We start from the raw sequence: 19,309 nt of genomic DNA, 5'->3' as shown, positions 1-19,309 counted from the left end.
GATTTCCTGTCCTTCCTCATTTCCTGGATATCATTCCTGACACCTGAGGAAAAAAGCTTTAATCATTTAATTGCCCTTAGAAGGGCAGAAGTTGTATTTTATATAAATGTAAGTGGAAATTTTCTGAAGAAGCCTTATAGAAGTTTGAAAAAAATACTAATCTAAATCGAAATATCTAATCTAAAAATACTAATCTAAATGTAAATACTGCATTTTAAACCAGTGGAAAATGCTTGTGAAGATGTTGTAAGATCCTTTCATCAGGTTTATTTATTTAATTTCCTGTTTGTTGTAATGAGCTTTACTGCAGGACCACAGGCTGAAGAGTGCCAACAAGAAGATTAGTACCTTTAGAGAACCTTTTCTGTGTATTTGTGCTTTTGTTTTCCCCTGAAGCACACAAAAGTGTGTTGTGGTGGTTCTAGCACAGCCTTGTTCCAGTCTTTCTGCTGCTTTGGAATCCAGAGGCTGGCTGATAAGGGACAAGGCTGCAGAGCAGGGATCCAGGTTATGCAGGGACACTGTGTTCTTAGGACTTGTGAACTATGAAAAAATACCTTAATCTTGTTTTACAGTTTCCAAAATCCAAATTATAATCTTCCCTTCTGTCCCCTGCATATAAATGCCATTTTTCTTCTTTTTTATCCTGATGATGTTTATGTATAGGAGGAATGCATTACATCTTTGCTGAATTTGTCTTGGCTAGAGCCTGGAAACAACAAACCAGTCCAGGATGTTCCCCTGGACAACAGAAGGATGTGAATCTTTGTCTTTAATGCTTGACAGTACTTTATTAATGAATTTCTATCTTTAGTGACTATATGGATTCTCCTCACTTTAAACTTTTGGTAATTTTATAGTTTGTCATGGGAGTACCTAATTTTCGGTGTTACTTGGTGTCAGTTCTGTCTTTTAAAGACAGAAATAGAAAATATTACAATATACGTGTCTAGCTCTGTGGAACACCTGATCTGAACCTCAGACTTATTTTAAAGATGTAGAAAAGGATATTATTAGTATTTCAGAAACTTATTGTATGCAAAATGGGAACTTAAATTTTGATCTTCACTAATTATAAACTTTAGGTAAGGCTTTCTATTTTAAGCATGTTAGACTTGAGATTGTAGTTGATGTGCTTAATTTTTGCTCTTTAAGAGAAGCAGAACTGTAACATTGTCCCACTTGTGGGGTGTTAATGGGAAAGAAAATAGCAATTACTTTCCTTGGAAGAGAAAAGCCTTCAGAATTTAATGTGCTTTTGAATTTTTTAAAAATCCTTTTAGGGAAAAAAGTCTTTTTAGGACATGATATTGAGGGGTTGGAGCATGTCCAGGGAAGGGAATGGAGCTGGGGAAGGGGCTGGAGCACCAGAGAGGCTGAGGGAGCTGGGAAGGGGCTCAGCCTGGAGCAAAGGAGGCTCAGGGGGGACCCTGTGGCTCTGCACAACTCCTGACAGGAGGGGACAGCTGGGGGTGCTCCCAGGGAACAGGGACAGGAGGAGAGGGAACAGCCTCGAGCTGTGCCAGGAAGGTTCAGGTTGGGAAAATTCCTCCTGGAAGAGCTTGCCCGGCCCTGGCACAGCTGCCTGGGGCACTGGTGGTGGAGTCCCCATCCCTTCAGGGATTTAAAAGTTGTGTGGATGTGGCATCTGGGGACATGGGGCAGTGGTGGCCTTGGCAGTGCTGGGTTAATGGTTGGACTTGATGATCTGAGAGGACTTTTCCAGCTTGAATGATTCTGTGGTTCTGTGACTGAACATTTCTGCATACAAACAACAGGTTATTTGTTCAAGACCTTGATAATGAGAGAAGGCCATTGGTGTGGTCTGTACAGGGAAGACACAGAGCAAGTCTGCATGACTTTCTAGTGAAAATGGAAGGAAATACTCTTGCATTGCTGAATTTCTAAATTGGCCTCTAGGTTATTGAAAGTTATTTTTAAAAAGGTTATTGCTACTGTCATGTTTTAATTAGTAATTAGATCAATATTTACCAACACATACAGCAGAGGAGTCAGCCAGGGTTAGAACAGTAGATGAGATTGTGCTTTCCACACAGGAGCTCAATATTCTCTTCTTTTCCAGGATGAATTTTAGCCAGGATCTCTCAGTGTGTTTGTACATCACCACAGAAGCTTTTGTTTCTTGTCATTACCTGGTCTAGAGGACAGAGAAAAAAAAATCACGTGTCTGTAAAGAAGTAATAGTAGTGCAAAGTTATCTGATTCCACTGGATTGAGGGAGTGCTGTTTTTCCTTAGTGATGATTTTGCATACCACTGATGATGTATTTTGCTTCTTGATACTGTAGAAAGAATCCAGATTGATTGGGACCCAAATGACACTATTGGCAAGATGTGCTTTAGGCTTGCAGTGATCCTGTTTAGCTCCAATACAGCTGCCTTTCTGCACATACAACTTTCCTGGGCTTGCTTTATGTCATCATTTCTCAGTGTTCTAAACTCAGATTACTCTCAGCCCACCCCATGCTTGTGCTTGGTGATGGAGTTACTTTGCAGTTGTGACCCAGAAGAAATCACTGCCACAGATAACCATCCCCACAATGGTGTTAAGGTTCTCTTTCCCATCAGCCTCAAACTGCAAACTCATTTCCTTTAACTGAAATTTGGGATCTCCCTGTTATCCTGAAAGGCCCATCCTGGATGTCAGTACTGTGACATACCTTTTTAAGAAAGAGATTGTAGCAATTGATTTTTTACTTGGTTTTTTTTACACCAAGCAAAAGTTGTGTAGGAACACACAGTGTGAGAAGGTTGTGAATGAAGTGTTACTCTACTCTTTTACTCAGTCTTCATCTTTCTATTAAGGTTTTCATCCTCTTTACATAGCAAGATTCAGATTATTTTCTTTTAGACTGAAATTTTCTCTTCCATATGAATTTTTCTCTAAAAATGCTTGTGTTTGCAGGTTGCTGTATTTACTCCAGCAAGAGGCCTCAAGCACGGAGCTGAGAACAGAATGTGCAGTGGTCCTGGGCAGCCTTGCCATGGGGACAGAGAACAATGTCAAATCCCTCCTAGACTGCCATATTATCCCAGCCTTATTGCAAGGTACTCCTCCCATAATGGATCTGTGTCAGTAAATGTTGCTAAAGTACTGAAATGAACAAAGATACTGACACTGAATGCTTGATGTGCCCATATTTACAGGATTGCTCTCGCCAGATTTGAAGTTTATTGAAGCTTGCCTGCGATGTCTCCGCACCATTTTCATCAGCCCTGTAACTCCAGAGGATCTGCTGTACACAGTAAGTTGTAAGCAGATTATTATGTCTTTTTAAAGGCTATGGAGAGGGTGGGAGTGAAAAATCTTGTTGTCTGGAGTAGTAATAAGGCCTTGATTGAGCCAACAGCATTAGCACTTCTCACCTGCCTTTAAGGCATTTGGCATCTCTAACATTTATGGCTGGTTCGATATCAGCTGGTCACCAGGGTAGCCCACTGATGAAGAGAATACCTACATGTCCAGACTTGGGTGCAATCTTAAGGAGGAAAAACTGTCTCTAAATGGTATTTAGAGGACCTGTTATCAGAGCTAAACTGGCAACAGTTACTTTCTGAAAGTTAGTTTTATCCAGCACTGTAGTTTTATCCAGCACTGTCCTCCCTCTCCAGTTGGAGAGGGCTTGCTCTGTGTTTGTACTTCCAGTGGAAGAGCTTTACCTTTAAAATGTTCCTGCTCTTAGTTGGCATATGTGTGAATTGCATTTAAGTGACAGGAGGATAAGAAAATGTGCCTCTCCACTTGCTGTAGTCCTGAGTTTGTCCTGGAGATGTGCCAGCAGGGCTGTTGGTGACTGGGCAGAGCCCTCTCTGAAGGCACTGCTGTCTCTGGGGTTTGCCCAAACCCAGGCACTGCCTCTTATTGGGAAGGAGGGGCAAGGAGAGTTCAGCAGCTTCCCTTGTCCTGGTGTAAGGTGAGCCATGGAATGAAAGCTGTAGTGGTCCAGCAGTCTCTTCCTGCTTGGAAAATGGAGCATTGCCTCAGTCTGGGGGAGGTCACAGGGCAGCTCCAGCTTCTCAGGGTAACTGGGCACCCACAATGAGAACCACTCTGGTCCCACTCACTGGGAGCTGTTGCTTGCTGAGGAAGTCTTGATGCTTACAGAGAAGGGCACAGCTGGCCTCTCATGTCTTACTTTCTCTACAGTTTGACTGTTAATAGTCAACAGATTTTCTTCATTATCTTTTGTCTCTTTGTTATGCACTGCTGCAATAACTGTTTTGTTCTCTATTCATTTTTCCAATGAATTTTTACATTTTCATTCCAGACACAGGTAGGGAACTTGTTATTTTCTATGGACTCAATCTTACCATACACCTGTTCTGAATTTCATCTGCCAGTTAGTCCATCTCAGCAAGTCAGCTTGCATTTAGTGTGTATAGACAATCAGCCAGCTTTGTCCTCCACTGTTCACTGCCTTTTTTCCAGGTGTTTGGTGATTGTTTAGCATGGAAAATCTCAATGCATATTGTATGTGTGAACACCAAAGGCACCTCTCCAGAGTGATCCAAGGGCTTCTTCCTCTTTGTGTCTTTCTTTGACTTCACTCCATGCTCCCAGATTCCCCCAAATCAGCCTCTAAGAGTTGATAAGTGCAGAGGCATCTGCTTCCTGCCCTCAGCATCCAGAGAGGAGTTTAAGATGACTCCATTAACAATCCATATCTCTTCCTGGGCATCAGTGCTCAATAGGGACTTTTAATTGCTTCCTATTTGGAGGGTTTGATGTGTTGAAGGGAGAGGAAGGGGTAGAAAAATGGACAGAAATGGGAAGGAACCAGCATTAGCATGGAAATAACCACTGCCATGGGAACAATATGCCTGAGGCCTGGATTTGGTGTTTCATGCTTTGCTTTGTCAGCTGCACTGCAATGACATCAACTGTTCCCCCAGTCCTTCTTCAGGCAAATGGGATGTCCTGGAATTAACCATAACTACAGGAAATGATCATTTAGTGAGGGGTTCTTGCTCCTTAGTTCACCTGTAAAACCCATTTTCCCATTTCCCATTCCAGTTAGACACCTCAAAGTTAAGTATTTTATGATTATACTTAAAGACCTATTTCTGCAAATCCTTTTTTTCCTTTCTCTTGTGGGAATACCCAAAGCCATGCTTTGAAAAGAGCTGAATACAGATCCTTTGATAAGATGCTTTTCTGATCTCTTGGAAGGTACAACCCAGCCCACACTGCTGCAAGCTGTGTTTCACAAGGCAGCAATTGAGACATTGGCTTTGCAATTAAAGGAGTAATTATGGGCCTAATGAACACTTCATGGTAGACATTCCAAAAGTGAGAACAAGAAGAAGAATTCCAAGTTCCCATTTAGCCACCCTGCTCCCTCTTTGTTTCTAGTCCCAGCAGCTCCAGGAGACTGTCACCATCTCTGTGCAGCTGCAGCACTTGAAGGTCTCTCAAGTTCTGCCCTTTTCAGGTCCTGTTTTGAAAGGTAGGAGACCAAGTTTGTCAATGGCTTTTCATTCCAGGCCAGCAGTTCTGGAGAAAGCTTCTGGAAAGTTGGATCTTGAGTTGTGTGTAACATGGAAACTTTCCCAGAATTTTTCATGATTTGACTGCAGAGAGGATGCTCTCTCTAACCTTAGGCAGGACTGTTTCCAAGACAAGGTGTTGGGAGTTAGCTTAACATCTGCAAGAGTGTTGCAGTTATTCTAGAGGTTTCAGAAGACCTCTCTGTTAAAATCCAGGATATACAAGTGCTTTAAAGAGTGCAGCTTAAAACATTCCTTTCTGTTTGTAACAGGTGCACATCACCCACAGTAATGGGAATATTTCTCCCAGCAGGAGTGCTGGGTGTCAGAACTGCACCTTTCCTCTTGAGCCTTTTCTTATGGACAGAAGCCTGAAGGATAAACTGCTGCCAGTTTTGTGTGATTAATTCTGTTCAGTTCCAAGGATAAAATAGTTCTTCAGAGTTGGAAACATTTGGGCAGTTTCCTGTAGAAACTTTGGGTTTATACTGAGAAAATGTGCAGATCCATCCATTGAGCTGGATGAACACTGAGCTCTCAGAAAGAGCAGGTTTTTAGGGTCTGATGCTGAGCTGTGACACCAAATTATAGCCAGACCTGCTGTGCCAGAGGAATCCTTGTTAATGGAGGCTTCCTGCACAGGCAGCATGCAGGCTTTGGTGCTGAGACCCATGTAGTGACTGTGCTGCACTTGGAAATGAGGGATGACATGGAGTTCAGGGGGAGAGATCTGTTGAGGTGCAGACATATGTTCAGACTTCTTTAAATTCCATGATTATTGTGCATGCAAACCAGCCAGTTCACCATAGCTGGGTGTGTTTTGGCTTGCTGAGTAGATGGAAGCACTAAAGCAAATCCAGTTTGACCAAGTTCCTGTTACTTCAACTCCTGATACCTTATTGATAACAAAGGAATGGCAGAAGTGTTTCCAGCCCCTGAAAGCATTCTGCATATTTCCTGACAGATGTTCTCAGTTGTGATTCTATTTTCCATCCTCAGTGGGACCCAGATACAATTCCAGTGGGAGCTTGTTGTCTGTGGCTGCAGTGCTGGCCTTGCAGGAGGAGGTGCATTCCCTGCTGGGAGTCCTGTCCTTACAGGAGTTTGGAGAGTGAAGGCACTGCAGCAGGATGAGACTGTCCTGTAGAGAGAGTGAGGAATCAGTTTGAGAAGTCTCAGTCTTTAAGAATGATGAGTGAAAGGCATTCCTGCTTCCTGGGCAGGTTTGGGATGAAAAACCTGACGTCACCTGGTATTGGCCAGGCTTGGTAAAGGGAGGAGGCACACCTGAGAGGATCAGGGTATCTTAGAGTGATTAATAACCAGGTGTTTAATGAGCAATGAGCCTGCACTGCCAAGTGTGCACGTGCTCCACCACAGCTCAGTGATCCACAGTTCCTAAGGCAGGAATCTGGGTCAGCCTCTCATGCCTTATTCCTTCTTTCCTTCTGGCTGTTTGTGGTGGCTGAGCCAGGAGCAAGGCTGAATGTTCTCCAGTCCAAAATGCTTCCTAAAAATGAGAGTTGTAAAAGAAGCAATTCTAGCTTATAGAGCTTGAATTCAAGTTATTTGGGTGGATAGAAGCATTTCAATGCTCTGACTTGGGGAATAGCATAGCAACCCTCAATTAAAAATAAGTGTTTTAAGAATAGGTCTTTACAAATTTTGTGTTAAAAAGGAATATGAAGAAATTAAGTATTTGGATCCAAGCAGGGAGGTATAACTGTTAATTCTTTCTGAATTCTGTTTGTATGGACAATAACTTTGTTACAATATATATGATATAGAGGTATTTGTCCTAAATTGCCTGGAGCTACTTTGTTAGCAGACAACATTTTAATGCATTTGTTAATCTCATTGTTTTAACTGTAGCTAATGAGTGTAGACTCAATCTCACTAGGGTTGCTAGAAAGAGCCTTTGTTACTTAGATACCAGTACTGACTAAAAGTGAAATTATGTAGCCTCACATTTGACACCTAATCACGTTTGCATTTAGTTGGAAGTCACTTATGTCCACACATCCCTTAGCTCTTTCTAGGTTCTTCTCTGATCAACATGCCAAAATTATTTTACAAGTTGGATATTTTAGCAAAATTGTAGAGTAGAATGAACAATTTTCTTAAAAACACATTAATGAAGCCCTCTTGGAACTTTCCAAGAGTTCTTTAATCTTTTCATACTCACAACACTTCAGATTTGATGGAACATAATGAGAAAGTGTATAAAAAATGTCTATAAAGAATTGCTTCTTAAATGTATAGTCCAAAATACCTAATAATACACATTTTTGTGTATTGGCAGAATTTCAGGGGACTGTCACTGTGTTGTTTACAAGGATTCATTAACTCTTATATCATATGTACAGTGACATTGTTGGGGTGACAGTGGCACCACAAGTACCCTGCCACATTGTTTGGTGGCAGAACAGCCCTGTCTTATAAATGCTAAATGAAAATGGTTTTCATCATCCAATAGGAAAGCCTTCCCATCCAAGAATTCACTGCTGAGTCATGGTGCCACACTGGTCAGTAAAACACAAAACACCATGTGCCATTTCATTCCCATTTCTGTAGCTCTATTGTAGAGCTTCCCAACAGTTTGAGGTTCAATTTCTGTCCACTTAGATCTTTACCAAAAATCTCCAGTCTATAAACAGCAGCTGGAATACTCCTGTGATCAATACTCCTGTGATCAATACTCCTGTGATCAATGCTGTTGGACCTTTTAGGTGAAATGGACCATTGTACAAGGATGTCACTGGTGAGGATCCAGTGAAATAAGTGTTTGTTGGTTCCTTCGCTGGTGTTAGATACAGATGGAGAGATGTTACACATTCATCTGTGTGGATTAAAAGAGTTTACTGAATAATTATTTTATTCAAAGATGTGCTGCTTTAATAGTTGCAGTTTGTATCCTTTGAAATAATTCATGTTTCATAGCCAGGGATTTCCCTGCAGGAGATTGCAGGTCTTGCATCTTACAGTTTGAAGCTCCTTTCTAAAAACATTTCTGCTTGTGAATCCTGGTGTGTCTTTCTTCTGTCTCCCTTTCCTCCTGGCTTCTCGATAGTTGTGTCTCAGGGGAACTTTGTAACTGAGCAGCCTCTTAGCACTGAATGTTGTGTTGAACCTGATGGGGCTTGATGCCTTCAGCTGCTGAAGATCTGCAGAAAAGGACAAGAATCTGTTTTAATGGGTCAAATGCAGTAAGAGACAGAGGAATCCTGGATGTGTTCTCAGTTGGTGTTGCTTTTACTCAGGGAGGTTGGGAACAGGCAGCCCAGAGAGGGTGAGGGGTCTCCATCACTGTAGGTATTCCAGCCTGGAGTGCTGTGCCCTGTGCTCTGGGATGGCCCTGCTGGAGCAGGGAGGTGGGACCAGGTGGCTCTTGGGCTTTTCCATCCTGACCCATTCTGGGATTCAATGTCCCCTATTGCACTGCAAGCAAACCAGTCCCTTGCTGGCCTTTGGGTTCTGAAGTTTGCCTCTGGGGTCTTTGTAAAGGCAGATCAGATGGAGCTGCTGTTGGCCAAACCCTGAAAATGTTGCTTGAAATAGGTAGTCCCTTGGTCTTCCTATGCACATAAACATGAAATGACCATGGATATATGGCTGGTGTAACTGGGAGAAAGTAATTTGTAAGTAACTTTCTCGCTGTAGAATGCTGAGATGCCAAATGAGGCTGTTGCATGTTGATCCTTTCCAGTTGGTCAGAAACAAGCAGTAGAAACAAGCTGAGTTTATGCTCAGTGTGTTTCTTGGCTCTCTTGTCCTATTGTTTTCTGTAGAGAATAGGAGGGCTGGATTGTCAGCAGCAGAACTTCCTAAAATAAGTATGATAATTGTGTATATACATAAGTAAAAGATATTAAATAAATACTGCAAAGCTTTGTATAATCTTAAACATTTTTGCAAATAGGGGAGACTGGCACATGTTTATTTTGACAATATTAAAAAGTGGTAGGAAATTTCCCAGGTAGTTGGAAAGTAAAACTTCTCATAACCAGGGTGTCTGTGTGAAGATACAGTCACTGAACAGTCAGGCTGGTGCTGCTTTCAGTGCTCTCACTGGAGCTGAGGTGCAGGAAAGTTTTGCTCTAATTTCAGTTCACCTCTCTCAAATCAGAGGGTTCTAATTCATCATCGTGCAGGTAAAACAGAGTCTGATTTAGATTTTTTGGGCCAATATAGCACATGTGTTTTGGAAAGGAAGGCTCATTCAATCTTTCCCTTTGCTCAGCTCAGCTCCCTTTATCTCATGGAAGTAATTTAGTTTATCCCTTTCCAAACTAAAATACCCATTGTTTCTTTTAATATCACCATAGTTCCTGCCACTAAAATGTGCTGGCAAAAGTAACTGAAAGCTTTTGAACATGATGGTTTTGGACCTTACCACAGAGATAAATAACTGGATGTCTTTGAAGAAGAGAACTTGCCACAGAATCATGGAAAAGTTTGGGTTGCAAGGGACTTTAAAGATCTTCTCGTTGCAACCCCCTGCCTTGGCTTAGGGAACCTCCCACTGAAGTGTAAAGGTTTTCTTTTGCTGATTTATTTGGGATTCTCTGTCACCAGTGTCACACACACTGGCAGTGTCTATAGTGTGTGTTTGACTGCCAGACAAAGGACATGATGAGTCAGTTCCAGGGGACTGTGCCCTGTCCAGGATGGGCACATTTTAGTGTTCCCTCCCTGCTCCCTTGGACTCAGCTGGGACAAGAGCTGGGTCAGCCACACTGGTGGGAAGACAGCACTAAGGCAGCTCCTGGACTAATCCCTGTCAGTGGCCATGTTTGATTTTGGTATGTTCCCCCCACCATTCTTTTATTGGTTTTGTCCCAAATATTGTGGAGGCAAATTGCAGAAGTCTTATTCCTGTTATTCCTATTTTTTCCCAATTGCACTGACCTTTGATTTATTTTCCTTGGGGATTTGACTCAGAACTGTCACTCGTGCCTTCAGCTTTTAATGAACTGCTTTTAATGATCTTGTGCTGTATCCATAAAAGTTTTGGTGGAAGGAAGAAGACTGAGTGCAGAATCAGGAGTGCTCCTTTAAGCAACAAACTGCAAAGAAGCTGTGCTGAAATCCAGTGTTAACACTCTCTTCTTTTCTCCTTGTTTGCAGGATGCTACAGTTATCTCCCACCTCATGGCACTGCTCAGTAGGTCTCGATACACACAAGAATACATATGTCAGATCTTCTCCCACTGCTGCAAAGTAAGAAAGACAATTCATGTTCTCCATGCAACTTGTGTTTCTGGCCTGCAAGAACTGTGTGTGTGCTGCCTTTTGTGGCAGGAATTTTGAGGCAGTCATGACTGAGCTAGTACTGCTCTGCATTTGGTACAGATTTATTTGGGTTGATATGTGCTGCTCTGCAGTACAAGAAAAGATGCAGTTATGGGGGGTTTATAGGCTTTGGCTGCTAAACAAAGCCAGCAGTCTGGGCAAGCATCAGTCTTCACTTTAAACACTATAAATCTTGGAACACTTCTGGTTTTCCTCTGCAGGTCTGAGGATAGTGTGAGCATCTCTTTGCAGAGGTTGTGCAGCTGCTTTCACCTGTTTTAAACACAGGGACTGTTCTCTAAGAGGTGCTATTGGTTGAGAGGAAAAGAAATGCTGTTCTCAGCTGAGCTGTATCACCTACAGGTTCATCTAGATACATGTTCATTCCTGCTATGTAATGCAATTCTGTTGATATGAGAAAACTGATTTAAAACCAGCTGCAACCCCACCCCAAACATAGTTTTGTCTTTCCCTTCCCCCATTCAAAGTTTCCCCACAGCACTTATTTTTATTGTTGCAGTTTTTTGGGAGTTACTGTACCAGTGAGTTATACAATAACTGTATCAAAATAATTCAGGGTAGGAAATGAGCTTTTTACAGCATCTTCCCCTTTTAGTAACAGTTTAAAGAATCACAGATTGTGTACTAACAAATGAGAAAGTTCCTAAGTTTATGAGTTTATAAGTATTTACCTTGAAAAATATCTTTCTACCTTATCACTTACAATGAGTCCTCTGGAACTGTGAATTGTTCCTTTGTTAAGTATCTGTGTTCTTCTGCCTTGACTGTTACTTATGTACACTCATCCCTTTGCATTCCCTCTGCTATGTGAAACTGAGAATTGAAAATTATCCATTTAGTGGTATATAAAGACATAACTCTGCTAATATTTAGGGAACTCATTAAAGAAAACATGAGGACAAAACCCTACACTGGACCATGGAAGTTGACATATATACCTAATAGTGGAAAAAAATTTGGTATTTAAGGAATGAAAATGGAGCAGTGGGGCACCTCCTGTTTAAGTGTCCCTTGAAAATCTCCTTAACAGGCTGAGGAGTTTGAACAGGTGAAAAATGAGGCCATGTTGGCCTACAAGAAAAATAACCCAGGGCTAATTATGGAATGGTAAAAGAGTTGGTTTATACAATCAGGGGTTGGCTCTGGGAATATAAACTGTTGGCTTGGAGAGAACAGAAAACAATTATTGTCATCTTTTCCAAAGGAGTTATTTCCTTGCAGCTCCAGCAATTCCTGGTGGCTTGCAATTTTGATATGTTGTTTACAGTGCAAATGCACAGTCACTTCACAAGTGAGGAAGGTCTTCTGAACTCACCATTCCATTTTGAGTGCCTCCTCCAACCCCTAATCTCTCTCAAATTTTAGAGTGAATGTCTGGAAAAAATCAGGTTTTTGGAAATAAGTTATTGGCTGTGTAAACAGAGAGAAACCAGGCTGCACAAGAAAGACAGGGTAATGGGTAGGAGTGTGAGGAAATTGTTGCATTTGCAGAATAAACAGCTGCATAACAAAGAAAAATATTTGAGGTTGAGTAAACAGATCATCACAAATGTTAAATTGATCAAGAACTCATTCTCTTGCCCAAGCAAATGCAGCTGTTCGGCAAAAATCTGAAATGTCCCCTTCCTTCTGTTTTGTTTAGTTTTGGGGTTTCAGGTTTATAATGTCAGTTGATTGTATTTTCAGACAGAGCAAAATGCACCTAATACAATGAAGACACATTTGCAGGGGATTTTCTCACTTCAATGAAGAGGCAAAGTACATTCTTATAATAAAAAAAATATATATACTGAATATATATATATATATATATACACCTTTCTTACTTTTTCCCCTGAAGCAATAAGTTACTATAAATAAACCTTTGTATGTAGGTAAGGCTTAGCATATGTTCTAAGAAGCACTGATGCTTTTACTTCTCTTTTTCCTCATCGTAGTAGATGTATTAATTGAACTAACAGTGACTTATCACAGCTCCTGCCCTCCCTGTCCCTGCACTGTTCTCAACTCACATCTGTAGCCATTTCTTTCTCTGCCTTTCCAGCATTTTTGTTGGTTTCTCAGGTTTCTGCCTTGTCCTCTTCCCTTTCCCTGGAAAAGCTCAGACCAGTTCTCTAGAGCTAGGAAATCCATCATTTGGGTTCCTAGCATATTGCTGCTGCTTTCTGCTTTTGCTGCTTCTCCCTGCACATTCAGAGTTAAAATCAATGGGGGGGAGCCTTGCCCTGGAGAAGAGCCATCCTGAGCAAGGGAAGTGTTGATTTACAGGGGAGCAGATGCAGTTCTTAACATACAGAGCCAGGATTCTATCAACATAGAAGCAAATGAGTAAACTGAAATCAGGCTGATGTACCTGGGATGTGAAAATGGAAGTCAAAATTAACTTTTTAAGAGTCTCTCTGTCTCAGTTCATTTGTTTTTAGAGCAAGTGGTGTGAGCAGGTAGAATTTATTGTTTTAGGAAGGGTCCAGGATAAAGCCTGTAATCAAGGCAGCTTCCTCCAGGCCTTCTTTTGTTGGGTGACCTTAGGCTGCTGCTGGATCCCTGCTCAAGGGACAAAGGCACTTAGGTACCTGCTTGTCATTGTGGAATGAGTTGTTACATTGTGTTACCCTAATGTTTCCTTGAAAATTGGCATTTCATGATGGACAATTGTGCAAGAAGTGATGTTTATTCCTGAAATATGTCAGTCATTTGTATTTGGAGAACAAGGTCGCTGTCAGAGGAGTGGAACTCTGTCACTGTACCCAAGGTGGAACAAAACCAGGCAGCCTTGCTGTTAAACTGGGGCCTGAACTGCTTGGAAATGCTTCATCATATTCTCAAGTTTTCACCTTTATATTTGCAGCTGTCCCTCTTTATGGATTAGTGCTTCCCTGGTTGTGCTGGTTGGTGCAAACACAATGTGTACAGACAAAATATTTCCACTTGTGCAGCTCAGATACACCCAGGTGTCACCTCTGTACAGGCAACTGTCCTGCTTGCACAGAATCTGCCACCTGCATCCCATGGAGGAGTCACTAATACTTGGGAATTACTAAATCTAGGGCAGTATGATTTCTTCTATTTTAAACTCACTCATTTTTTTCACATATTTCAATATCTGTTCTTCAGCTCCACCACTGGCATAGCTGCGGCTTTAACTCATTGCCTCAGCCACTTCTGTGTGCCAATGTAAGTGGTTTTCCTCCTTCAACCATGCTGTTTTAATTGCATTTTTTGGTAGAAAGCTCTTGGTGGCAGTAGCAGCTGAAGCATCTCTTAAAGCACCAGATATGTTACATCTGAAAGTAATTTTATGCTTTTTTCTTAGAGGTAAGAGATACTCTAAAAATGTTCTTTTGACTGTGAGAGGAATCTGATTTCAGCTGTATCTCAGATTTGAAGATAATGTGTCATTGATGCCTGCCAGGGTGTAAGAGGTGCCATTAACTCAGCCAGGTTTGAACTAGAGATTAAGGAGTGAAGAGACTTTCTTCACTTGCAGATTAGTCAAGGAAATGCATGGAGGGATGATAAATGCTGTGGCATCCTGTAAGCTGAATTTAAATGTGCATAGCCTGTGCTTAATGCAGAGATGACCAGAGCTATGAACCTACTTTTAAACAGAGGTTTGCAAGTCACAGATCAGCTTTGGCAAGAGACTGCTGAGGGCTGCAAGTGTTGAGATTTCATGTTGTTTTTTCAATTTTATCAAGCTTTGTCATGCTACAGAAGTTCTTAGACCTTTCTCCTGCAAAATTTATTATTTGTGTTTAATTCCAAAGGTTGTTTTGGAAACAATACTGACATGTCAGCCATTACCAACTTAGATCTTGAAGTCAGTAATAGGTGATGGCTGGCCAAATTTATGGCCAAACATGCTTGAAACTAAAATAATAAATAATAAAAAATTGGAGGAAAATGTGAATTTCTCCTCAAAGGACTGTCACTCTGTCTGGAACCAGTTTTAGAAGAAACCTCTTCCCTTTTGCAGTTAGAATTGTTGAAAATGCTTAATATTAACAATGAGGAAGACATTAGTGACTGCTGATCTTTTATGTGATTTGTAGAGAAAATCAGGAGCTTTCAGTTGCTTCCAGTAGGAAGAGTAGAAACAGAAGTTTTCTATTCATGTTTCTTCATTTGTGAGAACTCATGTCATTGCCTATTGAAGGACAGAGTGGAAATGATTACCATAAAAGAACAAATGCTATAAAGATATAAGTTGAAGTTGTTTATATATATAAAAAAATAAAATTGTTATGCCAGCTGATTACAAAGTAAATGTTAGGAAATGTATGTTAAATATTTAACAATAAATTGCAGACAGTGGAAATCTCTTGCATGTTGTCTTAAAAAACCCTGTGTTATGTTTCCTTTGAAGGGTCCAGATCACCAGACAATCTTATTTAACCATGGAGCTGTTCAGAACATTGCACATCTGCTGGTCTCCACCTCCTACAAAGTAAGGCATTTCATCTACTCTGTTTAACATATGTTTATGAAAAGAATTCAAATGGAGATTATAAAAACCATGTCTGTGCTGTGAACCAAAGCTATAAACAGGTATGATGTGTATTTGTAGAATAACAGTTGCTTTTACTTGCCATATTCTGTCAAAACCAGAGCTATTGTACTGTGAAGTTAAAGCAGCAGTAATGAAAACAGGGCTGCCTAGCATTGCTCCAGAGAGGAGAAGGCACTTGGCAACCCAAGTGGTCAATTTGTTGAACAATAAATGAGAATAAGAAGTTAAGCTGAAGAGATGCAAGTGTGGCCTGTCCTGAAAAGGAAGTCCTACCTGTAAAAATAGATGGGTGTGGAATGTGTGGGGGCCACCAGCTGCCTGTGTGTTGTGCTCCCTGAATTCCTGAGTCTCTGCTCCCTTCTCTGTTGTGTTTTGGAAGTCTATCCTGGACCATCACCTCAGAGACATCACACTTTACCTGTAACTTGGTGGCCAGGAGGGTCAGCTCCTTCTCAGTCCTTCCACTTGTGAAGACAAGAACACAGTTTAAACATGTGCAGCTGTATAAGGGCAAGTCAAAGATTAATACCTGAACTGTTCTGGGTTCTGTGCTCTGGGAAGGTGATAATGGTTATCTTCCCTGTGGCAAAAATGAAGTTATAAAGATTTCAGGAACTAGGCAGCCATGAAACATTGATTAAATCAAAACTTTGGACTGAAGAAGGAGGAGCCAAGATGAAGAAATTTGTCCATACTTTTCATCCAGGTGATACCTGAGGCTGTGTAATGGCAGTAAAACTTGGAATGTACATTTGTTCTAAGATTAGTTTGGAATCACTGCAGTTGGATGGCTCTCTTTAGACATTTCAGTAAGCCCACCTTTGAAGGATTTGAAATAGAAATCTCAAGGGTACATATTTCTGGGTCTCTAATGTACTTATGAGTCCTGAAAAGTAAAAGTATCATTGTTATATAGTATTCTTCTATTCTTCTGTTGTTTTTAACACATTTGTGAGGCATTACAAATAAGACCAGTATTTTCTGTTTAGTTCCTAAGTTTTAACCTTGCTGGTTTTCTTCAGAGTTTACAACATACCCTACAGAAGGATAGTTCCAACAGGGAGATGACAGAAATCAGGGTTTGAGTTAGATGTTTCCATCTGCCATGATTCTTTATCTCAATTTCTTGTTGATTATATGACATTGTTTTCTACAAGCCTATCCAGCTGTGTAGCCCAGTTTTGCTTTGAAGTCAGAGTTGATATTTCATATCATGTTTTTACACAGGTCCGAATGCAGGCATTGAAATGCTTCTCAGTTCTTGCCTTTGAGAACCCCCAGGTATCCATGACTCTGGTCAATGGTGAGTGCAATGCTGCTGCTCCTGCTGGTTTGACATTCACTTTTTGCCTGGCTGAATGAGAATGACTTGGAGCTCTCTCTCTTTGCAGTGTCTGTTGATGGAGAATTGTTACCACAGATTTTTGTGAAGATGTTACAAAGGGACAAGCCCATTGAAATGCAGCTCACGTCAGCCAAATGGTAATTGTCTTCAGGAACTGGGGAAATAGCAGAGAGTTTAATCCTTACTGTTCAACTGCTCCCTTCTTCCTTGTTTCAAAGTAATATGGGATGTAAAATCTTAGGAATAATTAAAGATATTGTTTGCATTATCTGAATCCTTGAACAAGTGGGTCTCACCCCATTTTATAATGTAACTTTCCCTCTTTGCTACATAAGCAGGGAAAAATATTGCTGGGCAGCAGTTTTGTGAGGAATGTGTGTTCAGCCATATGGGTTTTCACACATATCTTAGATTTGATAAGTTTTGCTTTGAACAGGCAGAGCACAGTCCTGAACTATCATCCTTGGTGGCTGTGCTGTGTTGGAAACTACATCAAGATAATGGGAGAGCAGAGTTAGTCCCTCTACCCAACTGTTTTAAATAAAACAGATTGTTCTTCAGGCTTCATGAGCTCATACAGCAGAATTAATGTTATTAATTAATTTTGTACTTCAGCTTTCCCTGCTGGTGTGGGCACATTTGTGTGCAGATCCATAATGACTTCCTACCCAGTGATGAGATGTGACCCAGTTCTGTAATAGCAGCACCCTGGTTATGCTCATTCCATAAGCTGGGATTGACACCCTTTAGGACCATTTTCCTTTTCTTGTGTTGATAGCAATGAAACGAATCACTCCAGGGGGTTCAAGAGATAAAATCACTCATTGGTATGAACCACTAAAATTAAGTTTAACTCAGGAGTTTGGTCACTGATGTGTTGCTTGATGATTATTTTAGTTTTTGATGGCTTTTTTTGACAAGGAGCAATGAGTTCTCAGAGTTCACCAAACAATTTCACAGCCACTTGTGTCAGTACAAGTCTCTTGATTCTGGATGAGGAACAGGTGGGGTAGGAAGGATCTGTGACTCTTCTCATGCTGCCAGGTCGTGATGCCCCAACTCATGCATGAAAGCAGTTTCAGTGATGTGCATGTCTATGAGGGGGGTTCTTGGGTAATCCCACTCCATGTAGGTGGTATGTCTTGGGACTTCCCAGCCTCAATTCCAACCACAATTGGCCCAAGCAGTCTGGTTTTACTGGTTTTGTTAGGCAACTTTTAGTGAAGAAGGCAAGTTAAATTAATTGCACTGTAGCAGTCTCAGTTCTGATTGATTTAGGTGTTTCTTTGAGAAGTCAGAAAATACATAGAGAATGACATACTTAAAAGCAATTTTTTTACTAATCTTGAGATATAAAGCAGTTGACAAGTCTTAAAGACAGGCTGGAGTTGGAATTGTTCTGAGATGGACATTCCCAGGTCTGCTGATGTTCTTTGCTGATTGAAGGAAATGGGGACCATCTTCTGCTGTTGCTTTGCAGTACTTTGGCTCATCTTTGAAGCATGAAAGAAAGTGATGTGGTGAAAAGCAGCAAAAGAAAATTGCAGGGAAATGGCAGACAAACCAGTCTTCAATTTCAGATTGGGTTTCTCCCAATTAGTCCACAGGCACTCATCCTTCTTAGGGCTCTCAATTTTACAGCAGTCCGAGTTTGCAAAGCCCTGCTGCTTTTTCTTCTGTGGGTCCATCTCCTACCCGATTGCCTCCAAGTTAGACTCTCTCTTCCATTTTCTTAATGAGAGTAGTAGGTTTAAATTGTCATAGATTTTTTTCTGCTTGTAAATTAGATTTCACCCCTACCTTGCCAGTTTGTCAGTTAATCTGCAGTTCTTCTGATTTGTCATTACACTCTTTGGAATGCAGATCTAGGAGGGTTTTTTCCTCTTGAATGTTCTCTATAATTTCTATTGAATATGAACTGGCATACAAGACTACTTTAAGAAGTTCCCTTTCTTTTCCCTCAGCAATTGAAGTAGACTTGGAAGACTCAAGGTAATACCTCTTGATTGAAATGGAGCAAAGATCCTTCCCTTGAGCAGCAGTGTTGGGACAGAGGGAAGATCAGGATGCCCCTTGGGAAAGTGCTCTACAGCTATAAATGGAGCAGTAACCTTTCCTGCTAAAATCACCAGAATTGCTTCCAGTTAAGCCAAGCCTATGTTACCTGAAGTCAAAAATTACTTTCTTTCATTGCTGAAATAAAGCTACTTTGCCTGGCAAATAGGTTGTCACCAGACTAAATGGCAGCTGCAGGATGAGTGCTTTCCTCCTGAGTGCAGGTGTGAAAAAGAGTTTCCTGCTGTCAGCTGCAAGGCTTGGGCAGTAAAAGTTTAGCACATGATCTCTGTGCTAATATTCAAGTCTTATCTCTTACTTTCTGAGAAATAATATATTAAGAGAGTTCTGATTGTGAATGTACTCAGAACGAGGATCAGTTGCTGCCTCTGAGGTGAAAGAACTCACTCTGGGTCCTTGGAAGGAGCTCAGGGATGTGGTGAAACACACCATGGTTATATGAGCACATTGCTGTTCCTTAGCTGAGCAGTTCTGATTGACAACTTCAGCCTGCCTAACTGAGGGTCTAGGCATGTTAGTTTTAAGTTACCTTTATGAAATACAGTTACATTTTTTAAC

The 19,309-nt window shown here is 41.1% G+C and overlaps 1 protein-coding gene across 7 annotated transcripts in view; it reads left to right on the top strand.

Moving 5' to 3' along the window:
- Positions 1 to 19,309, top strand: part of ARMC8 (armadillo repeat containing 8) — a 60,980-nt gene that overhangs the window by 22,867 nt on the left and 18,804 nt on the right. For 6 of the 7 annotated variants that reach the window (XM_058812624.1, XM_058812627.1, XM_058812631.1 and 3 more), the window contains 7 exons: positions 2,926 to 3,068; positions 3,168 to 3,265; positions 10,635 to 10,727; positions 13,935 to 13,994; positions 15,187 to 15,267; positions 16,558 to 16,633; positions 16,722 to 16,812. In XM_058812624.1, the coding sequence (XP_058668607.1) occupies positions 2,926 to 3,068; positions 3,168 to 3,265; positions 10,635 to 10,727; positions 13,935 to 13,994; positions 15,187 to 15,267; positions 16,558 to 16,633; positions 16,722 to 16,812 (642 nt within the window). The remainder of the gene's footprint in view (positions 1 to 2,925; positions 3,069 to 3,167; positions 3,266 to 10,634; positions 10,728 to 13,934; positions 13,995 to 15,186; positions 15,268 to 16,557; positions 16,634 to 16,721; positions 16,813 to 19,309) is intronic. The other variant, XM_058812626.1, reaches the window with a different exon arrangement.

The sequence above is a fragment of the Ammospiza caudacuta genome, chromosome 11 (genome assembly GCF_027887145.1).
Source record: "Ammospiza caudacuta isolate bAmmCau1 chromosome 11, bAmmCau1.pri, whole genome shotgun sequence".
NCBI classification, from domain to species: domain Eukaryota; kingdom Metazoa; phylum Chordata; class Aves; order Passeriformes; family Passerellidae; genus Ammospiza; species Ammospiza caudacuta.
The sequence above is the reverse complement of the archived record's forward strand: the minus strand, read 5'-3'. Positions and strand labels throughout refer to the sequence as shown.